Below are 19,999 nucleotides of genomic sequence, written 5' to 3' on the forward strand. Positions count from 1 at the left end.
CTACACACATGGGTATGGGAGGGTCTCAAAAATCATTTCCCTTATATTAAAATCTAGTTTCATATCAAATCATAAAATTTTAAACTCCAAAATTGTTAAAATCAAATGGATCTATAAACATATGAAAATCTTGAAAATTGACGGTCTAGATAATGTGTTGCAAGATGCATTTTGTCTGGGACTTCAAATCTTTTTTTTTTCTCATATTCATACATCTCGAGGTCGAGATGATCAGTTGGAGGGTTTTTCAATATTAAAACAAAGGAAACTATTATATTATCCCCTATTTTTAATTTATATATCTCGTCAAACCCAAGAATTGAAAATATTACTTGTAAGCAAAAAGACTTCATCTTTTCTATCTTCCAACCCCCTAAACCCTTTTAACCATGTATTATTGACCTCAACAACTTATGAAATGATTCTATCTCTCTTTCTCACACATCGTCGTCTCTCTCTCTCTCAAAACTACATCTCTCTCTAAAACCCAAACTCCATCTCTCTCACATCATCGTCTCTCTCTCTCAAAACTCCATCTCTCTCCCTAAAAGTCAAACTCCATCTCTTTCTCTCTCCAAAACTCCATCTCTCTCTAAAACCCAAACTCTATTTCTCTCTCTAAAACTCTATCTCTCTCTCTAAAACTCTATCTCTCTCTCACACATAAGAAGATGTGCTCGTGTTTGAGCTCAAGCATAAGAAGCTGTGCTCGTGTTTGAGCTCAAGCTAAACCCTTTGGCTAGTAAACTCACTGAGAAGCAAAGAGAGAGACAAAGAGATGAGTTTGAATAGGTTGTCATTTTAGTATTTGTTTGGGTCAAAAATTTATGGTCAAAGGGGTCGAGGGGGTTGTAAGATGGAAAAGATAGAGACTTTTTGCTTACATGTAATATTTTCAATTATTGGGTCTCATGAGATATGACAGTTAAAAATAGGGGATAAGGAGGTATTTTCCCTTAAAACAACTTTTTTCGATGGATTTTTTAAGTGCATCTGTAATTCTACCCCACATCGCGTATAACGGGAGTCGAACTCCCTCTACTACTAGCGGGTAGTTCCTACTTCGATCCATAACCACCGGGTCTAATGAATAGGGAATCGCTCTCCTGCCAGCAACATTTTTAAGGTTGCAACCTTATATAAACTTTTTCTCAAACCTAACACCTAATAATACGTAATCACTAACAAATTATTTTTTTGCAAACAGTATATATCTAGAATTTGTAATATATCTAATATGAATTAAGTATGAATTTGAAGTAGTATTCTAGAATACATATAGTATTAGGTATATTAGAATTTCTAATATATATAATATGAATTTAATATGAAATTAATATGAATTTGAAGTAATTGTTAGGCATATTAGATATATTAGACTGGTTCATTAGTTAGTGATTATGTATTATTAGGTATTAGGTATATTAATAATACATAATCACTAACCAATAAACTATTCTAATATATCTAATATGAATTGAAATAGTACTTTATTTAAAGTTTAAAATATCGGTTGATATCGACTCCTATCTAACCGAGCAGTAAACAGTTAGATTGGTCCGTTTTACAAACATTAATCCTTATATTTCAGAAAAATTAGAAAAATAAAATAAAAATGACAGGTGAGATGGTCCTCGAGTAAGTAGTGCCTGAAGATAAACTTCCTCATAATTTTTATTTTTTGTGGTGGCAACAGGTTTGGCCCCGATCCCAACTTCCCATGAGAGAGAGATTTGTAGAGAGAGAGAGACAGTGATGGCATTTTAGCAGCGATGGGGGGGTGTTTTCCGACGACCCCCTGGGAGAAAGCCAGGACCGCGGGTCTCTTCCTCTTTGGGCTCTCCCTCTTCATGGTCGGGGCCCACCTCTCTTCTGTCAAAATGGGCCCCGAACAAGCCCGCATCAAAGCTCGATCCGACCTCCTCAGAGAACACCTCAAGAAAAAGTACGGAAAATGATCTCCTACTATCGCTCTCTCTCTAACTTCCAGTGTGTTACTGGTCTATTGTAACCTTTCTATTTCATCGCCTCTTCTTCTCCTTGCCTTTGCTGTTTGAACCTTTGTGGCAATTGAGCTTCTTTTCTCTCATCTTCCTCATTATCTTCTCCAATTCTCTCTCTCCCCTAATAACGTTGGTCCCTTCTCCCTTTTCTCTCTCATCCCCTGCTCATCACTTTTTTCTTTGCCCCCCATTTGGGCATTGTTGCAAATTGGTTGTTTAACTTCTCTGTCTCACCTCACTCAATCACTCTCTCTCCTAATCTCTTAGGTCACTGGTCCCTGCTCGCCTCTCTCTCGACTCTTTCCGCCTCCTGATTCAAGCATTGTTGGAAACTGATTGATCAACTATTGCTGCTGCTTTTCTTGTCCCTCCTAATTTTCTGCTCTCTCTCTCTAAATTTGGAATTCTCTCTCACCACACTTAATCTTTCACTCTTTCTCTCTCCTTAAATTTGAGAATGGCGTTGGTGCCTGCTGCTGATCCTGTGGTAGCTGAGGTGGATATGGGTTCTGATACTCAGTCAGTGCGTGCCACTGTCGTCCAAGCTTCCACTGTCTTCTATGACACTCCTGCTACACTTGGTACATATTCCCATTATTCCTTATTCTCTTTCTTTGATTTGTTTGCTATACATTTGTTTATTGTTGCATGAACTTATTTTGGATAGTTGTAGGTTCACTTACTGTGTTCTGATTTTAGTTTTCTAAGCATAATTTATTTATTTATTTATTTTTAAATGGGGGATAATGCTAGCTTGAGCTTGGTTGCGAATGTGATTTTTCATTTGCATATTGCTTTGCACTATCTTGTGTTTCTTCAGTTATCTGTTGTTTTGTTTTTCAACTCTATCCTACTACAGGCCTTCACCATTTCCCTTTTTACTGGTTAGCATATTGATTATTTGTCACATTTGTTGGTTGTTAGGTTTGGAAGGGTAATGGGCACTTCATTTGGGTGTCTTCTCTGTGAAATTTGGAGCATGGTCTTCCATTTTCTGACTCATTTTAATTTTATTTTTTATTTTTTATATTTTTTAATTTTTGTGGGTCTAAATTCGAAAATTTGTGGGCCACACGAATTTGTGATTACGGTTCAAATTTTTTTGATCATTGATTCATATACCCTATGCTATTTACCTTTGCATTTTCTTTGTCTGCTTTATCTTTCTCTGAACTGCCAAATGAAATGATTTGGTTTTCTTTTGGCTTTTGTAGATAAAGCTGAGAGATTGATTGCAGATGCTGCTACTTATGGGGCACAGCTGGTTGTTTTTCCTGAGGCTTTCATTGGTGGCTATCCCCGTGGTTCTAACTTTGGAGTGGCCATTGGCAGCCGATCAGCAAAGGGAAAAGAGGAGTTTCGAAAATATCATGCATCAGCCATTGATGTACCAGGTAAACTCCTTTAGTCCCTTTACATCAATTGTATCTCTATCTCATTGTCAAATCTCTCTTTCTCTTCCTATCTTCAATGGTATCGCATCAGAAATTTCACTTTTAATTGGATAAGTTATATATGTTTTCCATGTTGGTTGACTTGTATATATAACAAATTTCCAAATTTACAACCCATGGCTTAGAACATAACTTGGAATAGAGGCCAATGGACTTTGAAGTTTCTACTTTTTCATTTCTAATGCAACATATGTTGCATGCAGTTGGTATTTTGTTGAAAAATGTGAAGTTGTTGGGTTATAATATGTCCAAGATTTTTGTGTATTTTAATGTTTTAATCATTGTAATGTTAGAAGTTACCCTTGATTAATGACCTTCTTGCTTGTTTACTTTTGGTGGTTTAGTTTTTGGGTTAGAGATGGCCTAAACATCTACCTCTATTTGCTTTAGTTCACTCCCTTCAGTTGAGTTTCGTGAACGATAGATAATCTTCCTTTTGGGTGGGCAAGCTAATACACATACATACACACACACATATATATGTTGTCCAATTCTTTACTCAAGAAAGCTCCAATCCTATTAAACTTCTAGCTGAAATTTCTAAAGAAATAAGCAAAAGGCACAAGAGGAATTCCTTGTAAAAATCTAGAGACATTTTCAAAATGAAATGTATTATCAAGGAAAAGGACTTATTTGGAGAGAAGGGCTTCCAGGGCTAAATCTTTATCAAGGAGAAGACGAGGAATTATTAATGACGGCAAGGTTAATTATTAGCTTTATATCGAAGATTGAAAAAAAGGAATCCCCAATATGCTATCAAGTTTCCTTAAAAAATTACCAAAGCCACTCTTTGTGACCTATTCTATAGATAAAAGAGTATTTCAAAAGCCAAGGCAGAAGGATTTTCCAATATCTATAAAATAATAGAAGAAGATTTTGACAATGACCAGAAAATTTTCCATCAAGAGAGAGTAACAATTATTATACACCCAAGGGATGAGTTAATCTAATCTCAAAAGAATGAGATAATATGCTCGAAAGTTCAGTAGTATATCTTAATACTATTGAAATAGCTCAAGTAAAAGGAAGTCCTGAAACCATAAACTTCCCTATCAAGAAATGAAAGCATGAAGAATAACTTGATGAAGAGATGGTGATGGAGAAGATTTTTATGAAAGCCTAGATGACGTGGGATTGCCCAATCTAGACAATATGATGGAAGATTGAAGGGAAGATATTGTAGGAAAAGAGACGTCGGTGAAACAGAAAAATACTTTACAAAAAGCAATGTCAGTGCAATGTTGTACTAAGCCCACTTTATGCTTTCTTTCTACTCCAAGCAACAATTACACTTGCTTTGCTTCCAAGCTAAGTAACTGGTATCGATAGATTAGGTTTATATAGAGGATGATAGAAATCAATTGAAGGCATTGGAAGTCGGAGTGTGAGTTTAAGAAAGTATTGTAAAATAGTTATGCGTCTGTAAGTCCTAGTCTGAGTTATCCATCTGTAAACAAAAAAGAGAAAAAACGAGCTAACTACCGGTACTAGATAATAAAAAATTAAAATATTGTTCCTTGAGGTTATGTCCACTATGCTTCGCCTGTTGTGGCTCCACCTAAAAACGAACTTTCTCACGCCCGGCTAGCAGTTACCAAAGCCAAAGGATCTAAACAAATGCCTTTCTCACTTCCTTTGTTTCGGCAGAACAAGATCTTTTAATGGCACACTCTTTAGTGTTTTGAGATTTACAGGGAATATGTTTTAATATATAAATAAGAAACTAAAAGTTGGACAATGTGATCTAGCATGATATATATAGGATGTATATAGTTTTAATTTTTACTTTTTCTTATCGACTAGAACACTTACAATGGTCTAAATACAATAAAACTCACTTGAAATAAATTAATAAATAAAGTGGATTGCTCTTGCTACCACTAATTATACCTCCTTTCATTGAATAAACAAAAAGTAACACAATACTGTGGAAATAAGAAGGCACAAGAAAGAAAATACTACAAAGCACAAAGTAAAAGATCCCGGATATTATCTCAACCCGGCTTAGTACGCCCCGCACTGGGTCTCCTCCAATGGCGCATGGGGTCAATGGTCTTTCTTAGATCTACCAAGTATGGGAAAGCTTAAGGCCAAACCCTACCAACAAGAGAGCATGAAACAACATAACCTAAGGATCTACCAAGTACGGGAAAGCTTAAGGCCAAACCCTACCAACAAGAGAGCATGGAACAACATAGGGCGTGCCCCCCTCTTGATAGTTTAGTAGGGGCGTGTCCCCTTTCCTTTATTATTAACTAAGGGAGATGAGAGAGAAAGAGAACTCAAGATGAGAGAGGAGAGAGAGAAACCCTAGGTGGGGTGGGCCCCTACATAGGGAGAGAGTAGAGAGAAAAGAGAGGTGTGTAGAAAATATGGGGAGAGGGGATCCCTATATATAGATTTTTCATGAGCTAGGGTTTTGCTTAGACGTAGCCATCCTTATGTAGATTTAATCTCGACCATTGATCATAGGAGACTTGTGGGGAAAGAGATCTGAGTCATCCAATCCTTAGATCAACCATCATGATTCAAAAGAAGGTGCTAGGACTTTATCCTCCATCTTCCTAAACCGAATCCCATCAAATATTGCAATATAGACAATAATCATACTTTCTTATTTTATGAGTAATCTCTCTTATTCATTCCATCTTTGATTAGTCAAAACTTCAAATCACAAAACTTTCTAAATCACATTAACTTGATTACCAAGTCTAGATGGCTTGAACAAAATTTGGTAACCAAAGTTTCCTTTAGTGGGGCGTGCCACCCTGGGTGGCCTTATGTGGGTCCCACTCAATTCTCCCATGTGTTATAATATGGTGGGCCAATAGCTCTTTGTGGGCCCCCATGAGTTTAGTGATTTATAAATTAATAAAAATGATTTTTAGTTAATTGGAAATAAATTTTACTTTCCTTTGAATATTAAAATGCTAAAAATTGAATATCTTTGGATTTATAAATCCAATTTGTAAAAATAAAATATCTAAACATTCACAAAAATTCAAATAATCAATCTCAAAATCATATATCATCAAAATAATTAAAACTAAATAATTTGATGGGAATCAGATCCGTATAGGTCTAGGAATTATAAAATCGCTGGAGCACTTCACCTTCTACTCTGGACTGTAATCCACACTTGCTTTTTCAGACTGACCCAACCTTTCTCATGACCCACAAACCACTGCAGGAGTTCATGATTGGGCCACCATAGTCAGCCAATAGGTAAGGGGACACAATCCCTGTCTATGGACGACAAGTTCTCACCTACAGATGAACCAAGGTCACCTAGACCTGTTGCAACCACAACTCTATGGTGCATAGGGGTAATCTCTCACACATGTACATGCTTCACCCTGAAAGGTCGTTCGCTTTTCCAATACGGCTATCATATGTACATGCCGTGTGATGGTTCAGTGATGAGGCTTTGGCCCTCGTCTCTAAAGGCCAACCATCATACACAAGGGTCACATAGTCTCTCGGCTCACTCAACCGGGCAACTCTAATCTTATCAAGGGATGATCCATGATGCCGTCATCGGTTTAATTCCATGCTCAGGTAACATGGGTTTTCCAACTGGACTTGCCTAGAACGTCAAGCCAAGTCGGAGTATTGGCAATAGCATTTGCCTAGTATGGTCCATTAAGGACCACACTCCTATAGAGCTCATGTTCTACTATGTAAAATGTTTATATACCAACTCTCATAAGGCCGTTAATGGCCACAAAAACCCAATAGAAAGGCCTTATACAAGGTTTAGGCAAGAAACATATAATAGAAATGCTCACAAGTATTTCATTACTCAAGAAAACTTATTGGTACATAAGTAAGTCACATATAGGCATAACTCATGTTTTCCTGTTTACAGATGGATAACTTAGACTAGGACTTATAGACGCATAACTATTTTACAAAACTTTCTTAGATTCACACTTTGACTTCCAATGCGTTCAATTGATTTCTATCATCCTTTACATAGACCTCATCCACCGACACCAGTTATTTAGCTTGGAAGCAAAGCAAGTTTGATTGTTGCTTGGAGTAGAAGGAAAACATAAAGTGGGCTTCGTACAATATCATCATTGCACCGACATTGCTTTTAGTAAAATATCTTTCTTTTTCCACCGACATCTCTTTTCGTACAATATTTTTCTTTTCAGTCTTCCATCATATTGTCGAGATTGGACAATCCCACATCATCTAGGCTTTCATAAAAATATTCTCCATCATCATCTCTTCCTCCAGTTATTCTTCGTCCTTTCATTTCTTGATTGAGAAGTCTTCTAGTTTCGAGATTTCCTTTCACTTGAGCCATTTTAATAGTATTAAGATATACTACTAAACTTTCGAGCATATTATCCTATTATTTTGGGATTAAATTAACCCATCCCTTAGGTATAATCATTGTCATTCTCTCTTGATGGAAAATTTTCGGTCATTGTCAAAATGCTCTTCTATTTTATAGATATTGAAGAATCTTTCTGCCCTGGCTTTTGAAATACTATTTTCTCTATAGAATAGGCCTCAAGAGTTTGGAAACCGGAGCACTCTTGTTTCTCCATGGTTAATAATGAATACATGATATAACGTTCCTTGATAAATTTCTGGCAATGAGTCATTGCATGTCACAAAGAGTGGCTTTGGTAATTTTTAAGGAAACTTGATAGGATATTGGGGATTCTTTTTTTGCTATCTTCGGTATAGAAGCTAAGAATTAACCTTGTCGTCATTAATAATTCCTCATTTTCTCCTTGATGGAGTTGTAGCATTGGAAGCCCTTCTCTCCAAATTACTCTTTTTCCTTGATAATACATTTCATTTTGAAAATGTCACTAGATTTCTACAAGGAATTCTTCTTGTGCCTTTTTGCTCATTTCTTTAGAAATTTCAGTTGGAAGTTCAATACGATTGGAGTTGTCACCTTTTTCTCTTATCATTCTCTTGTCTCGATCGGTAGTTTCTATTACTTCTTTCTCTTTCTTCTTCCTGACTTTTCATACTTCTTCTGTTGGCGGCCACCCTAGAGATTTTGCAAGATGTTCCAAAGCTTCTTGATCAACAAAAATTTTTGCCAGTAAAACATGATCATAAATTTCCTGAAATTTGTCTGACAGAAGGACCTCAGTGAGTTCCTCTACAAATCTTCTTACATTTCCAAGTATAGAGATACCCTTGTACATCGATAATTCTTCAATAATTTTTTCTATGTTTCTGAATTCCGGTTAGTAGTTTTATTATTCTAGCTCCAAATCCATGATGGATTAATCAAAAACCCTAATCAAACCAGCAAGTCTAGATTTCTTTAGCTGCAAGACATAACTGTGATCTCCTTTGCCTTTTCCTTCTTTCTCTCTAAATGTATGAAACCCTTGTTGGGCCAAAAATATTAGCTATTGTAGACATGAGGGTGCATCCCTTGTGTGAGGGTGCACCCAAGTGGACCACACCCCCTTCATGTTTGACTTATGTTACTACATGAAGGGAGGTGAGGAGATGTTGCACCTCTTCATGAGGGGGTTACCCTCTCATGAATGACATGCATTATGCACCATAAGGATGCCCATTCATGAGGACGTTACTCTCACATGAATGAGAGGCCACTTTCTTTCATTATAAAAGGGGGAGAGGTGGAGGTCTCTATATACTACAACTCACACACGAGAAAGGTGTGAGAGCTCTTATTGTGAGAGAGAAAGTGTGAGAGAGAGTGAGTAAAATCCCTCTCCCATTCGAGTTTTAAGGATAGAACCAGCCCTGAGAGATAGAGTTGTGAGTGAGAATCGAGCTATGACAGCTACTATCGCATTTTGTGAGAGTGTTCGTGAGCTTCCACTTAGCTCGGGATTTACGGTGTGGAACAGATTTTGGCAGCTCTAGTAGCTGTCGAAAGTGCCTACGTGAGTTGATCGTTTATCTCCACATTCGTTCATCAAAATTGTTGTGCGAGCAGTCATGTATGATACCCGGTTTTCGATTGTTTTATTTTGCTTCCGCTTCGGCCGTTGGACTGTATTTTTTTTTTCCAACATTAGTATCAGAGTCATCGTGGAACCGGGTTCCCGATTGTGCCTACATAATCGTTCCCACCTTACTTGTGAAGGCTTTGGCTATGGTTGGCCTATGATGTGCAAAGTACACATGATGGTTATATTAACACCATAGGCATGTGCATTATGTAACCTTATGTACTGACCACATAGTCGTGTTGACCTTATGCATGGGCTATGCAAGTTGAGGCATCCTAGACCATGAGAATCATGGCTAACTAATCTTAATAGGCCTCATATGCTAAGCCATGCATGGTGGGCCCTACTCATTTTTTGAGCATTTTAAGGCCGTATAAAAGGGCGTTGTTTTTGTGGGAGTGCATCTAGGAAAGTGCACCGCTTGCAAATTGTGAGGTATTTGAGATGCTAGATTCAAGAAAGAAACTTGGTATTGATTACAAGCAAGAGTTCAATGTGGCCATGCGAAATTTTCATATCAAGACTTTTAAGGGTCAAGTTTTTTTCAAGTAGCTTGACAATTAAGAAGTGTAAAAATGATAATTTAAGTGCAATCATGGATCAAACAAACCATGAAACATCCATATTAATTTGTGCAAATTTGTTGTTTCACTTAGAATGACTTCTAAAAATGTGATCGCAGATCTCACTTAAGGTGAAAAGTTGAGTGGGAGCAATTTTCCTATATGTAGGAAAATGCAATACCTTTTAAATGAGGAAAGTACACTTGAACACCTAACTACCATTAAGCAAAAATCTGAACAAGGTGCCGTTGAAGAACTTGTCCATGAGTATGAAGCATGAGACAATGCTAACAAATGCTCGGATTCCGAAGTGGCCAGACCCTTTTTCTGCATGACGTCCTCTATGCTCCCAGAATGAGAAAAAAATTTGCTGTCAGTTCTATGTCTAGTTAGAGACGGTTGCTTTATCAGTTTCATATTTAATTTTGCTACTTTTACATTTCCAGATGGTTTTCACCGTTATGGCTAGATTATGAATGATTTGTTTATTTTGGATAATGATCATGTTAATTTTTCACTTCCTTCTACCTATATGACATCGTCATCCTTTTCCACCTTTTCTATTACACATAACTCCATAATGTGGCATGTTAGGCTTGCCCATATAGGAAAAGATAAGATGATCCGATTAGCCAAAGAAGGATTGTTGCCTTTATCCAAAATAGACCTGCCTATCTGTGAACTATGTATAGCTGAAAAATCAACTAGAAAGCTATTTCCTAAAGCAAAGAGAGCAACCAGTCTTCTAGATATAATACATTTCGACATTATTCTCGCTACGGGTATGTATACCTAATCTGGCATAAATCGCAAGCGATAGATTGCTTTCGCCGTTTTATGCTAGGGGCTGAAAATCAGTTGGACAGAAGAATTAAGGTTCTTTGCACTGATTGAGAGCGAGAATACTTATCTGATCAATTTAAGACCTTAGTTCTATGGAGCAGAATAAGGTCTGGGAACTTGTGGATTTGTCTCCTAATAGAAGATCAATTGGAAACAAGTGGGTCTTGAAAATCAAGAGGAAGGCAGATATAACTATAGATAAGTATAAAGCCCGCTTAGTGGCGAAAGGGTTCACTCAAATTGAGGGAGTGGACTATGATGAGACATTCTCCCCGATTGTGAGAATGACCTCGATTCGCTTAATCCTAGCAATCGTCACATATATGGACCTGGAACTCTTCTAAATGGATGTGAAGATTGCTTTTCTGAATGGTGACTTGATGGAAGAGATCTACATGAAGCAACCTAAAGGTTTTGTAGCCTCTGGCCTTGAGCGCAAAGTGTGCAAGCTCAAGAAGTCCATATAGGGTCTCAAACAGTCATCAAGACAGTGGTATATCAAATTCCACAAGGCTATAATGACTTATGGTTTTGAAATGCTTCAAGAAGACCATTGTTTATACATTAAGAAGAATAAGAAAAGCATCCAAATACCGTCTTTGTATGTTGACGATATTTTATTAGCTGGGAATGAACTGGAGCAACATGTTGCCGCGAAGGAGTGGTGGTCCTCCAAATTTGAGATGAAGGACATGGGTGAGGCGAGTTACATATTCGGTGTTAAGATACAACGAAATCGCTTTCAAAGGTTTCTTACTATGTCACAAGAAACATCTATCCAAAGGATTCTTCAGCGATTCCGTATGCAAGACTTGAAACCCATAGATACTCCAATTGAGAAAGGGCATACTATAAGTCCAAGGCGACTCACTCGAGTCTAGCTCAAAGCCCTCAAATTCCCAAAAAAAGCAGGAACCCTTGAAACAAAAACTAGTAAAAATCCAAAAAAGTCATACAAAAAAAAAGGAGAGTATATAAAACATGAAATGTGGAAAATTTTGATGTTATTCGCTTGAAAAAGGTTAGAAAATCCAAAAATATGTGAAAGCAGAAATAATAGAGGAATACAAACCATAATAGGTTGCAAAAAAATTTAAAAGTATATCCAAAATCTAAAATATAAATTATATGAATTTGAATTAATGAATTGAAAAAAAAAAGAGTTATAGGTTTAGCCCTACCCAAACCTCTCCACCCCTTCTTAGGGGCAAAGAACTAAAATACCTTTTTCGTTGTCTCTATTTCTGCCCATGGGTAGGGTGGAAAAATTGCGCTGTATAGACTTGCCTTATCCAGCCCATAGTAGGGAGTCACTCATGCCCCGGAAGCTCGACCTTTTGCTCCAAGACACTGGATATCAATTCCAGGCATTTCCTTGATTTAGGGATCTTGATCTAGGAAATGGGGAAACTACATCCCCATTTATTGGGCTCCAGATGCCTACGCCCAAAAGTCATGGTTCCATGAGTAATTGAAACCGCGATTCACCAACTCGGAATCGAGTATCTTCTACTTTGGGAACGAGTTTTACCAGCACATTTTCAGGTTCATAAACAATGGTATGTGGATCTCCAATTTTTATGACCCACAAACTTTCAAAAAACCTGAGGTTGCTATATATTTTACAATTTACAACTTTGTACACCTTGGGAATTAAGACTTGTGACTAGTTTAAAAAAAAAACAATAAGAGAGGGCGGGGAGAGAGAAGGAAGAAGATGGTTAAGTGTCAACTGTCTATGAGTTCTATCTTTTTCATTGGTTCCTCTTTTGATTCTTGAAATTTTTGTAAAAGGGGATGCTCATGGTTTCAACTCCATCGTTGATCAATTATTAACTGGCCACCATTTGCATGATGCTTTTCTTCCATTTTCAAAGATGAGAGAAAAAATGATGGCCAAAAAAAGATGTCTGAAAAATTGCCTGAACTAATGGTGGAAGGATTTTAGCATCCTTAGTCTTATAAAAACACCAAAATTCCATGAATTTCTCGAATGTTGTGGATAGTTATCATGTTTGTTTAGATTTTGATACCAACTTCCTCAAGATCTGTTTGGGGGCCTTGGAAGCAGAAATAACTTGACCTGATGATCAATGAATAAGTGTACTCAGAATAGTTAATTGACATATTTGATATAACTTGGTTTTGTAGTTCCATATTGACTATAGATACCGCTAAAATACTTTCCTCTCTCATCTGTGTCAATAGTATCTCATTACATGTTAATCCGATTTTATTATATTTTCTTAGTTACCTCATATTCTAATCTTATTGTGAATTCGGAATTTCGATAGATTTTGTTTTAGTCTTTCTCCCTCTTGGATTGATTTTTTGGGAATGACAAAATCAGAAACCTGCCATTGTTTTTTTCCTCTCTTGATAAAGACATACAAGTGTAACATTTAGAAGAAAAAATAATTAAATGATGAAATCAAGGTTTGATGTGGCTTGCCTCATATCACCGTGCTATAATATTCCAGTGAACCATCCTGGTTCAATTTTGTCAATGGTTTCTGTCTTTATACATATTATATAATCATTCCATCCTTTTTTTTTTCGCTTTTCTGGTCATATATGGAAAGTGAAATGTGTTCTTGAACTTTTGAATTCCATCGGAATAATTTTGTAATCTTTCTTTTTCTACTTGCGCATTCTAATGACGAATTTTTCTTCGATGCATTGTTTGCTCAGATGGTTTCCCCCTTTTCTTTTTTGTGTTAATTCTGGCAAACTTTTATTGTACAGTTCTCTTTTAATGACTGGTGGGCTGGAATATTATTCTTTTTTTGCCATTTTATTTCTACAATAGTTACAAAACCTTTGCAAGTATCCTGACGCCTAGTCTTGCTGTTTTCTTTATATTGTATTTTGCATTTTGCTATTCTGCCAACTTGGGATAGATAAGCTTAGTGGATCCTATTTGTTGCGAAGTTCTGTCCGATTCTTTTTTTATCTTATGATATCTTCATTCAAATTTTTTTGCTTACCTCAGTCAGTGAGTGAACTGACCAATTATAAAGATTCTCCATTTCTGTTTGTAAACTAACTTTGTACCTATTACCTGCATTTTGCTGAAGTGGTTCATCATAGTTTAGGAAATAAGCTGGTGTGATTTGCAAAATTTGAAGCTTAACCACTTGTTTGGCTGCTGCATGCATCTGTTTAATTACCCTTTGGAGTTTCATCGCTGCTTTTGTGCTTTGGGGCAAAATTGGTATTTTCTAGTTCTTTCCATTCACAAATCGTAGGCCTCCACCCATGAAGATCTTCTCTATTGTGTTCCTCAGTGCAACTTGGTTTTTAGTTTTCTTGATGTAAGATTGTTTTCTTGCAAAGAAATAAATGAAATGCTTAACAGATATATCCATTTATTTCTTTGGTTCCTTTTCTTCTCTATGTTCATTGGACTTTAGCATGAATATTTACAGTTCAAATAAAGGCCAAACTCTTTTGCATTATGTGATATTACATTGTAACTTTTATCTAATACTTGCAATTCATGTGTTAGGTCCTGAAGTTGAGAGATTGGCAGGAATGGCTGGTAAATATAAAGTTTATCTTGTAGTGGGTGTGATTGAAAGGGAAGGATATACACTTTATTGCACTGCTCTTTTCTTTGATTCCCTAGGCCAATACATGGGAAAACATCGTAAGCTCATGCCTACAGCTCTAGAGCGTGTCATATGGGGCTTTGGAGATGGGTCGACGATTCCTGTTTTTGAGACTCCTATTGGAAAATTGGGCTCCCTCATTTGCTGGGAAAACAGAATGCCTCTCTTACGAACTGCAATGTATGGTAAAGGTAATTTCCCTCTTCTAATCTTTTGCTTAGGAATGGTGACTTCTTTGACATTGTTTTTCTCTAGATGGAGTCAAATCACTTTTGTTGAGATGTTCTATTCGCTTTTATCTTTATTTCTTGACTAATAAAAATATAAGTTGATTACCAAGCCTTAGCTCAGAGGCTAGTTGTCTTTCATGCTTTTTTTGTGCACAAGCAAGATAGCTGAAAAGCATTGTGGTACTCATTCTCAAAATAGTAAAATAATGATTTTATTTGCCTCTATAACTTTCACACACTTCAACTAGATTGACTTGATATATCAACACTTTTTTCTAAATTTGAGGGATGTATGTCATTCATTCTCGAATTTTTTATAATATGGGACCACGCTTTGCTTGTGTGTACCAAATGTGTTCGCTATAGGGATGCTCTCAAATGTTAAATTCATCTTGAGTGCTATCTCTACCTATCCATGTTTTTTTCATTTGACACATCATGTGAATAAGGTGCTAGAACAATTGAGGGATCCTACAAATTGGTTTGTTAAATTCTGTGTTTTTTTATCAAGATCAGGGATGAAAAGAAGATTGGCAAGCGACAAATACTGAAAATGTAGACATTGCGTATACCACCAACTTGGGAGATTGACCATTGGCAAGGCACATCTATATTTTTCAAAAATTGGCAAGTTCGTGGACATGGCCCTATCTAGGCTGCATCAAGAGTTTCATTGGGCCTTAGAGATTAAAACCCTGCTTTGGAGGATGTAGTTGAGTGGTATATCTGTTACGGGATCTTTCTTGACTATAAACTACTTAAAATTGGGTGAAAAGGAACTACGGCTTATATCTATGGTTTCCCAAACCCATTTCCCAGCTTTTCCTGTGTGAAATCATGACTTCCGAGTAAGTCAATATAATTATTCAAGCTGAAGGATTAATCATTTATTTTGCAGGTTTTAAACCAGGAAAAGGGCTTAAAAGACCTTGAGTCACTCATTTAAAATTTGAAAAGTTAACATGGGACTGCGCTGTTCTTTAAGTTATTATACAACCTCAGCTACCACCATGGAACTTTACTGAAAAATTATGGGCTTTGATCCTTTCATCAAATTTTATTGCAACGGACACCACAACACACTTGTTTTGCCTCCCAAGAGCTGGTCCCTAATTCATGACTGCTATTTTTTTTTCTCTGAAAATTTTATTTATTATTATCCCTATGGTAGCAAAACGTGGTTTTTTATGTTTTTTCAACTGAGAACTGATCCTGAAATAATGTGTGATATAAGTTCTACTTTGGAAATTTTATCCTTTGACTCCCCAAATTAATTTCTCTATCATTCTCTCCCTCTCTCATGATGTATTATTTTATTCAGGAGTTGAAATATATTGCGCACCTACGGCAGATGCAAGGGAAACATGGCAGTCATCCATGACCCACATTGCACTTGAAGGGGGATGCTTTGTTCTTTCTGCAAATCAATTCTGCCGAAGAAACGATTACCCCCCTCCACCTGATTATGTTTTCGGGAACAGGGAAGAGGAGCTCCCACCAGACTCTGTTGTTTGTTCAGGAGGCAGTGTGATTATTTCTCCATCTGGTGCTGTGTTGGCTGGACCCAATTATGAAGCAGAGGCTCTGATCTCTGCTGATTTAGGTATGACAACCTTGATACACTTACGAGGAAGTATACTGACAATGGAGAACCATAGTTCATTGGGACCATCCCCGTCCAGTGTCAGTATGGATGGTGTTGGAGAGAGAAATTGGACCCTACAGAGGAAGATGAGATCCTAATGGTGGTCCTATCCTCTCTCTCACCATCCATTATATAGTGGATGGTGATGGTCCCAATAAAATATGATTATTCATAGTCCATTTATATTTTCAATACGATGGTGGAGGAATGCTCAAAATATTGCGAACTTATTATATTCACAAAATTTAAGTAGCCTTGATTTTCATAAATGAAAAATCTGCTTCATCCTGTTTCACTGGCAAAACTGCCATGGCCTCTTTTTGGATGACATATGTGAAGTCTTTCCTTCCCCTCATGTTTTAAGAGTGATTTCTTTTGTAAAACTGCATTATTCTAAAAAGCCACAAGACAATCATAATTTGTTCATTTCTAGATTTGGAGGCACGGTTATTTCTTTTCTTTTATTCACCAGTAAAACTAGGTTGCTTACTAATATTGGGGAACCAGAGAAAACTAAGATCTATCTGGACTGGAAAAACAGCAAATCACATAGAAACTATGGTTTACATGGTAAGTAACCTTATTATTTGAAAATAACTTTACATTTATCAACCTTATGCAGTTAAGTTCACATGAATCTCCTATGAGAATTTGTCTTTTAGTATAATGCAAGGTTTAAAAAAACGAATCGGTGATTCGAATCGGTCACACCCATACCTGTGTCGAATCAGAGAATCGGTGGATCGGATCGGAGAATCGGCGGAATCGACAATTTTTGTCCCAAAGTTTTTCAAAAAATCACTATAAATCTCTAAAAATAGTGTTCGTTTAGTTTCTCAAATAAATTAGGAGTGGTTCATTATGCACTTTCATTACTTTGTAAAAATAGGTGAATAATGAGATGATGTTTTCATGTCTGGATGTTTGTATAATTATTAATTATAATATAGTATTATAATATTATATCAAAATAATTTAAAATATTAAAAAACACATCCACATTATAAGATTAAAAAAATAATTTCCAATATAATGTGAAATTAGTGTCACATCAAAGTATCAAACATTTATTAATTCGCTTTATTCATCCAAAATTATCACTACCTAACTAACTATAATATTATATACTAAAATTGAAAGTGTTGGTTTATATTTTATTATTATTTTACATACAAATAAGAACAAATCTAAAATGTCTTATAATATCATCTAATTTAAAAAAGGATACGGTTTTTATGCGGCCAGTCCGCATATTGTAGAAATGCAGGCTTGGTAATAAATATATTTTTTAAATACAATTTGATCCTAATTTTTAGAGAATATATAATCTTTAACATGGAGATGATGAATATGACAAAAATTAAAATTGAAAATTAGAAATAATAATTATATTACGAAAACATTTGGACCATTACTTACACTTGTTTTTAAATGGACCACCTATTTGCATCCATCTTTAAGATAGATGCTTTATACCTCTGGACCTCATATTGTAGAAATGCGGTCCAGCTCGCATGAAACAATTTTCCTTTAAAAAATATTGTTTACTTACAAGGGAAAAAATACATTACATAATTTATATTGCAAATAAATTAATAAATATAATCCCAGATTTGGGTGTATAATTATTATTTATAATAAACATGATTCAAGAATTTCTATATAACAACTTAATACATTTCAAAATTATATCAAATTTTTATTGCTATATAAAATAAGTTATTATAATAATAACAAATTAACAATAAATTATTCGTTTATATTTGTAAAAGTTAAAATATATTATTTATAAATGCAATCTAGACTAAATATGAAATCTACCATTGAGTTTATTTCTAGAAATGAAAGCATCCAAAGGCCGGCCATCTACCATTAGTCCTAGTATCTAATGGCAAAGAAGAGCAACTCCTCTGCAATGGCATTTCAAAAGTAAACAAATGGAGACTTTCACTGTCAATTGATGAGATTAGCCAGTTTATGTTAGCATAAAATGGACAAAATAACATAGGGGTAGCGACGGGAGAAAGAGAGAGAGAATATGGGACTATTTGAAATGGGAGGAATGGGACAATTGTCCTACATCAAAGAGTAAGGAGAAGCTTAACATTTATAAAAGCGCTAACAACTGCCGCATTTGTGCACATGTGGTTTTTAGGCAATGTTCGCAAAATCGAACCAAAATAGTTAACCGGGCATGCGCTTGGAAGCGGTTTAACCGGCCTAACTGGTAAACCGGTCGATTCGACTGCTCTAACCGGGCAAGTCCAGGGCGGTCAAAAAAGTGTTGGAAAAAAAAAAAAATGCAAAAAAAAAATCTACTAAAATATGAAAACCATATAAAGAATGATTAAAACAAAACACATTCAAATGAATTTTTATCTTTTTTATGAATTTTTTTTTTTTAAATACCGGTTGATCACCCTAACCGCTCAAAACCAGAACCGGCCAGTGGCCGGTTCTGATCTTACGGGGCCATTAGATCGGGCGATTTTGCGAACAATGTTTGTAGGTGAGCAATTGGTGGTTTGCTTTAGTGGTGTAGACGTGTTTGGTGGGGGCACAATTATACCCTTTGTTTTATAAAAAATTCCCGAAGTCTTCGAATCATGATGCCATCAATTTGAATCGTGATGTCATCAATTGGATTTCTTGTAGCTAATCGTACAGATCCCATTTCATGGCCGGATCTGGAACGGTCCAAGCCGCTGCTCTGGATCGCCAGATTTCGGATCGGGTCACCGATTTTTTAAACACTGGTATAATGGGAAGCGATTGTGATATCAAAGCTTTTTTTTTGGTGTCTGTTCTGTTAGAGATTTACTCATCTCATCAGTAATGTTTTCAACACTTTATGGAGACTTGGATTTTAAATTTTAAATTATATGAGGACGCCAGTCCAGTGGACTATGGAAAAAACCATCCATTGGATTCACGGAATGGATGGTGTTGTGGAGAGTGGTGGAACCCCGCATTGGGGACCTTCTCTTTTCTGGTGATCCTCTCTTCTTCAGTCCCATTCCATCATTTCATCGCAATGGGCAGTGTCATCACATATTAACTGGACATTTTAGTATCTTCCATTTTATTTGTCTCTAGTTAAGGAAATTTCTTGGGACTTTATCATAATGAAAACCATTTTTGGATTCTAATGGTGTAGATTTTGGAGAAATTGTGCGAGCCAAGTTTGATTTTGATGTGGTTGGACATTATGCGAGGCCTGATGTTTTGAGCCTGACTGTGAAGGACCACCCATTGGTGCCCGTCTCATTCGCTTCCAATATCAAAGCTGAAGGGCCAAAAAAGCTGTTATAGTGGCATTTGGTTTTCTAGAATGCCCCTTTTTAGTATATTTTGGCATCCTTAATGTACAATGATGATGCACGTATAAAGCTTCTCTGTTTTTCTTTACTTCTTTTAGTACATTTTATCAACTTTAATGCATGACGATGCATTGCATCTTATGGTTAATGAGCTTTCATTCACTTCACAATGGCATCATGGTCTTGGGGGCTTCTTTGTTGTAACTTTTCTATCTAGCCCAAAGTTTGTTATATGTAAATTTTATGCTCAACATTTACAGTTAAAGATGAGGTAGTCCTATTACCGGGAAAGACTTGATGTAAATTACATACCCAACATTTGCAATTGAATCTGAGGTGGTTCTATTACAGGGAAGGCTTAAAT

At 36.2% G+C, this 19,999-nt stretch overlaps 2 protein-coding genes across 5 annotated transcripts; both read left to right on the top strand.

Annotated features, from left to right (window-relative positions):
- Positions 1-1,744: 1,744 nt before the first annotated feature.
- LOC105421431 (bric-a-brac protein) lies at positions 1,745-2,361 on the top strand. Its single transcript, XM_011628858.3, has one exon. The coding sequence runs from the start codon at positions 1,773-1,775 to the stop codon at positions 1,956-1,958; it is 186 nt and encodes a 61-aa protein (XP_011627160.1). The 5' UTR covers positions 1,745-1,772; the 3' UTR covers positions 1,959-2,361.
- Positions 1,745-19,983, top strand: LOC18444517 (bifunctional nitrilase/nitrile hydratase NIT4B). Of its 4 annotated transcripts, none has more exons than XM_011628857.3 (6): positions 1,745-2,584; positions 3,218-3,397; positions 14,338-14,370; positions 14,458-14,631; positions 15,992-16,273; positions 19,473-19,983. In XM_011628857.3, the coding sequence occupies exons 1-6, from the start codon at positions 2,461-2,463 to the stop codon at positions 19,625-19,627; spliced, it is 948 nt and encodes a 315-aa protein (XP_011627159.1). In that variant the 5' UTR covers positions 1,745-2,460; the 3' UTR covers positions 19,628-19,983. The 4 variants fall into 4 exon arrangements, with proteins under 4 accessions (XP_011627159.1, XP_006854746.1, XP_088708652.1 ...); XM_088852527.1 differs by having other exon boundaries at positions 1,933-2,584; positions 14,347-14,370; XM_006854684.4 differs by having other exon boundaries at positions 14,338-14,631.
- The last annotated feature ends 16 nt before the right edge of the window (positions 19,984-19,999 follow it).

This window comes from Amborella trichopoda, chromosome 11, assembly GCF_054954075.1.
Source record: "Amborella trichopoda isolate Santa Cruz 75 chromosome 11, AtrichopodaSantaCruz75HAP2 v2.0, whole genome shotgun sequence".
NCBI lineage: Eukaryota > Viridiplantae > Streptophyta > Magnoliopsida > Amborellales > Amborellaceae > Amborella > Amborella trichopoda.

Bases quoted from the DNA above. Each gene is read 5' to 3' on its own strand.
- LOC18444517 (XM_006854684.4), top strand. From the start codon at position 2,461: ATGGCGTTGGTGCCTGCTGCTGATCCTGTGGTAGCTGAGGTGGATATG. The intron at 3,398-14,337 runs GTAAACTCCTTT...TTCATGTGTTAG, and splicing joins ATCAGCCATTGATGTACCAG to GTCCTGAAGTTGAGAGATTG. The intron at 14,632-15,991 runs GTAATTTCCCTC...TATTTTATTCAG, and splicing joins AACTGCAATGTATGGTAAAG to GAGTTGAAATATATTGCGCA.
- LOC105421431 (XM_011628858.3), top strand. From the start codon at position 1,773: ATGGGGGGGTGTTTTCCGACGACCCCCTGGGAGAAAGCCAGGACCGCG.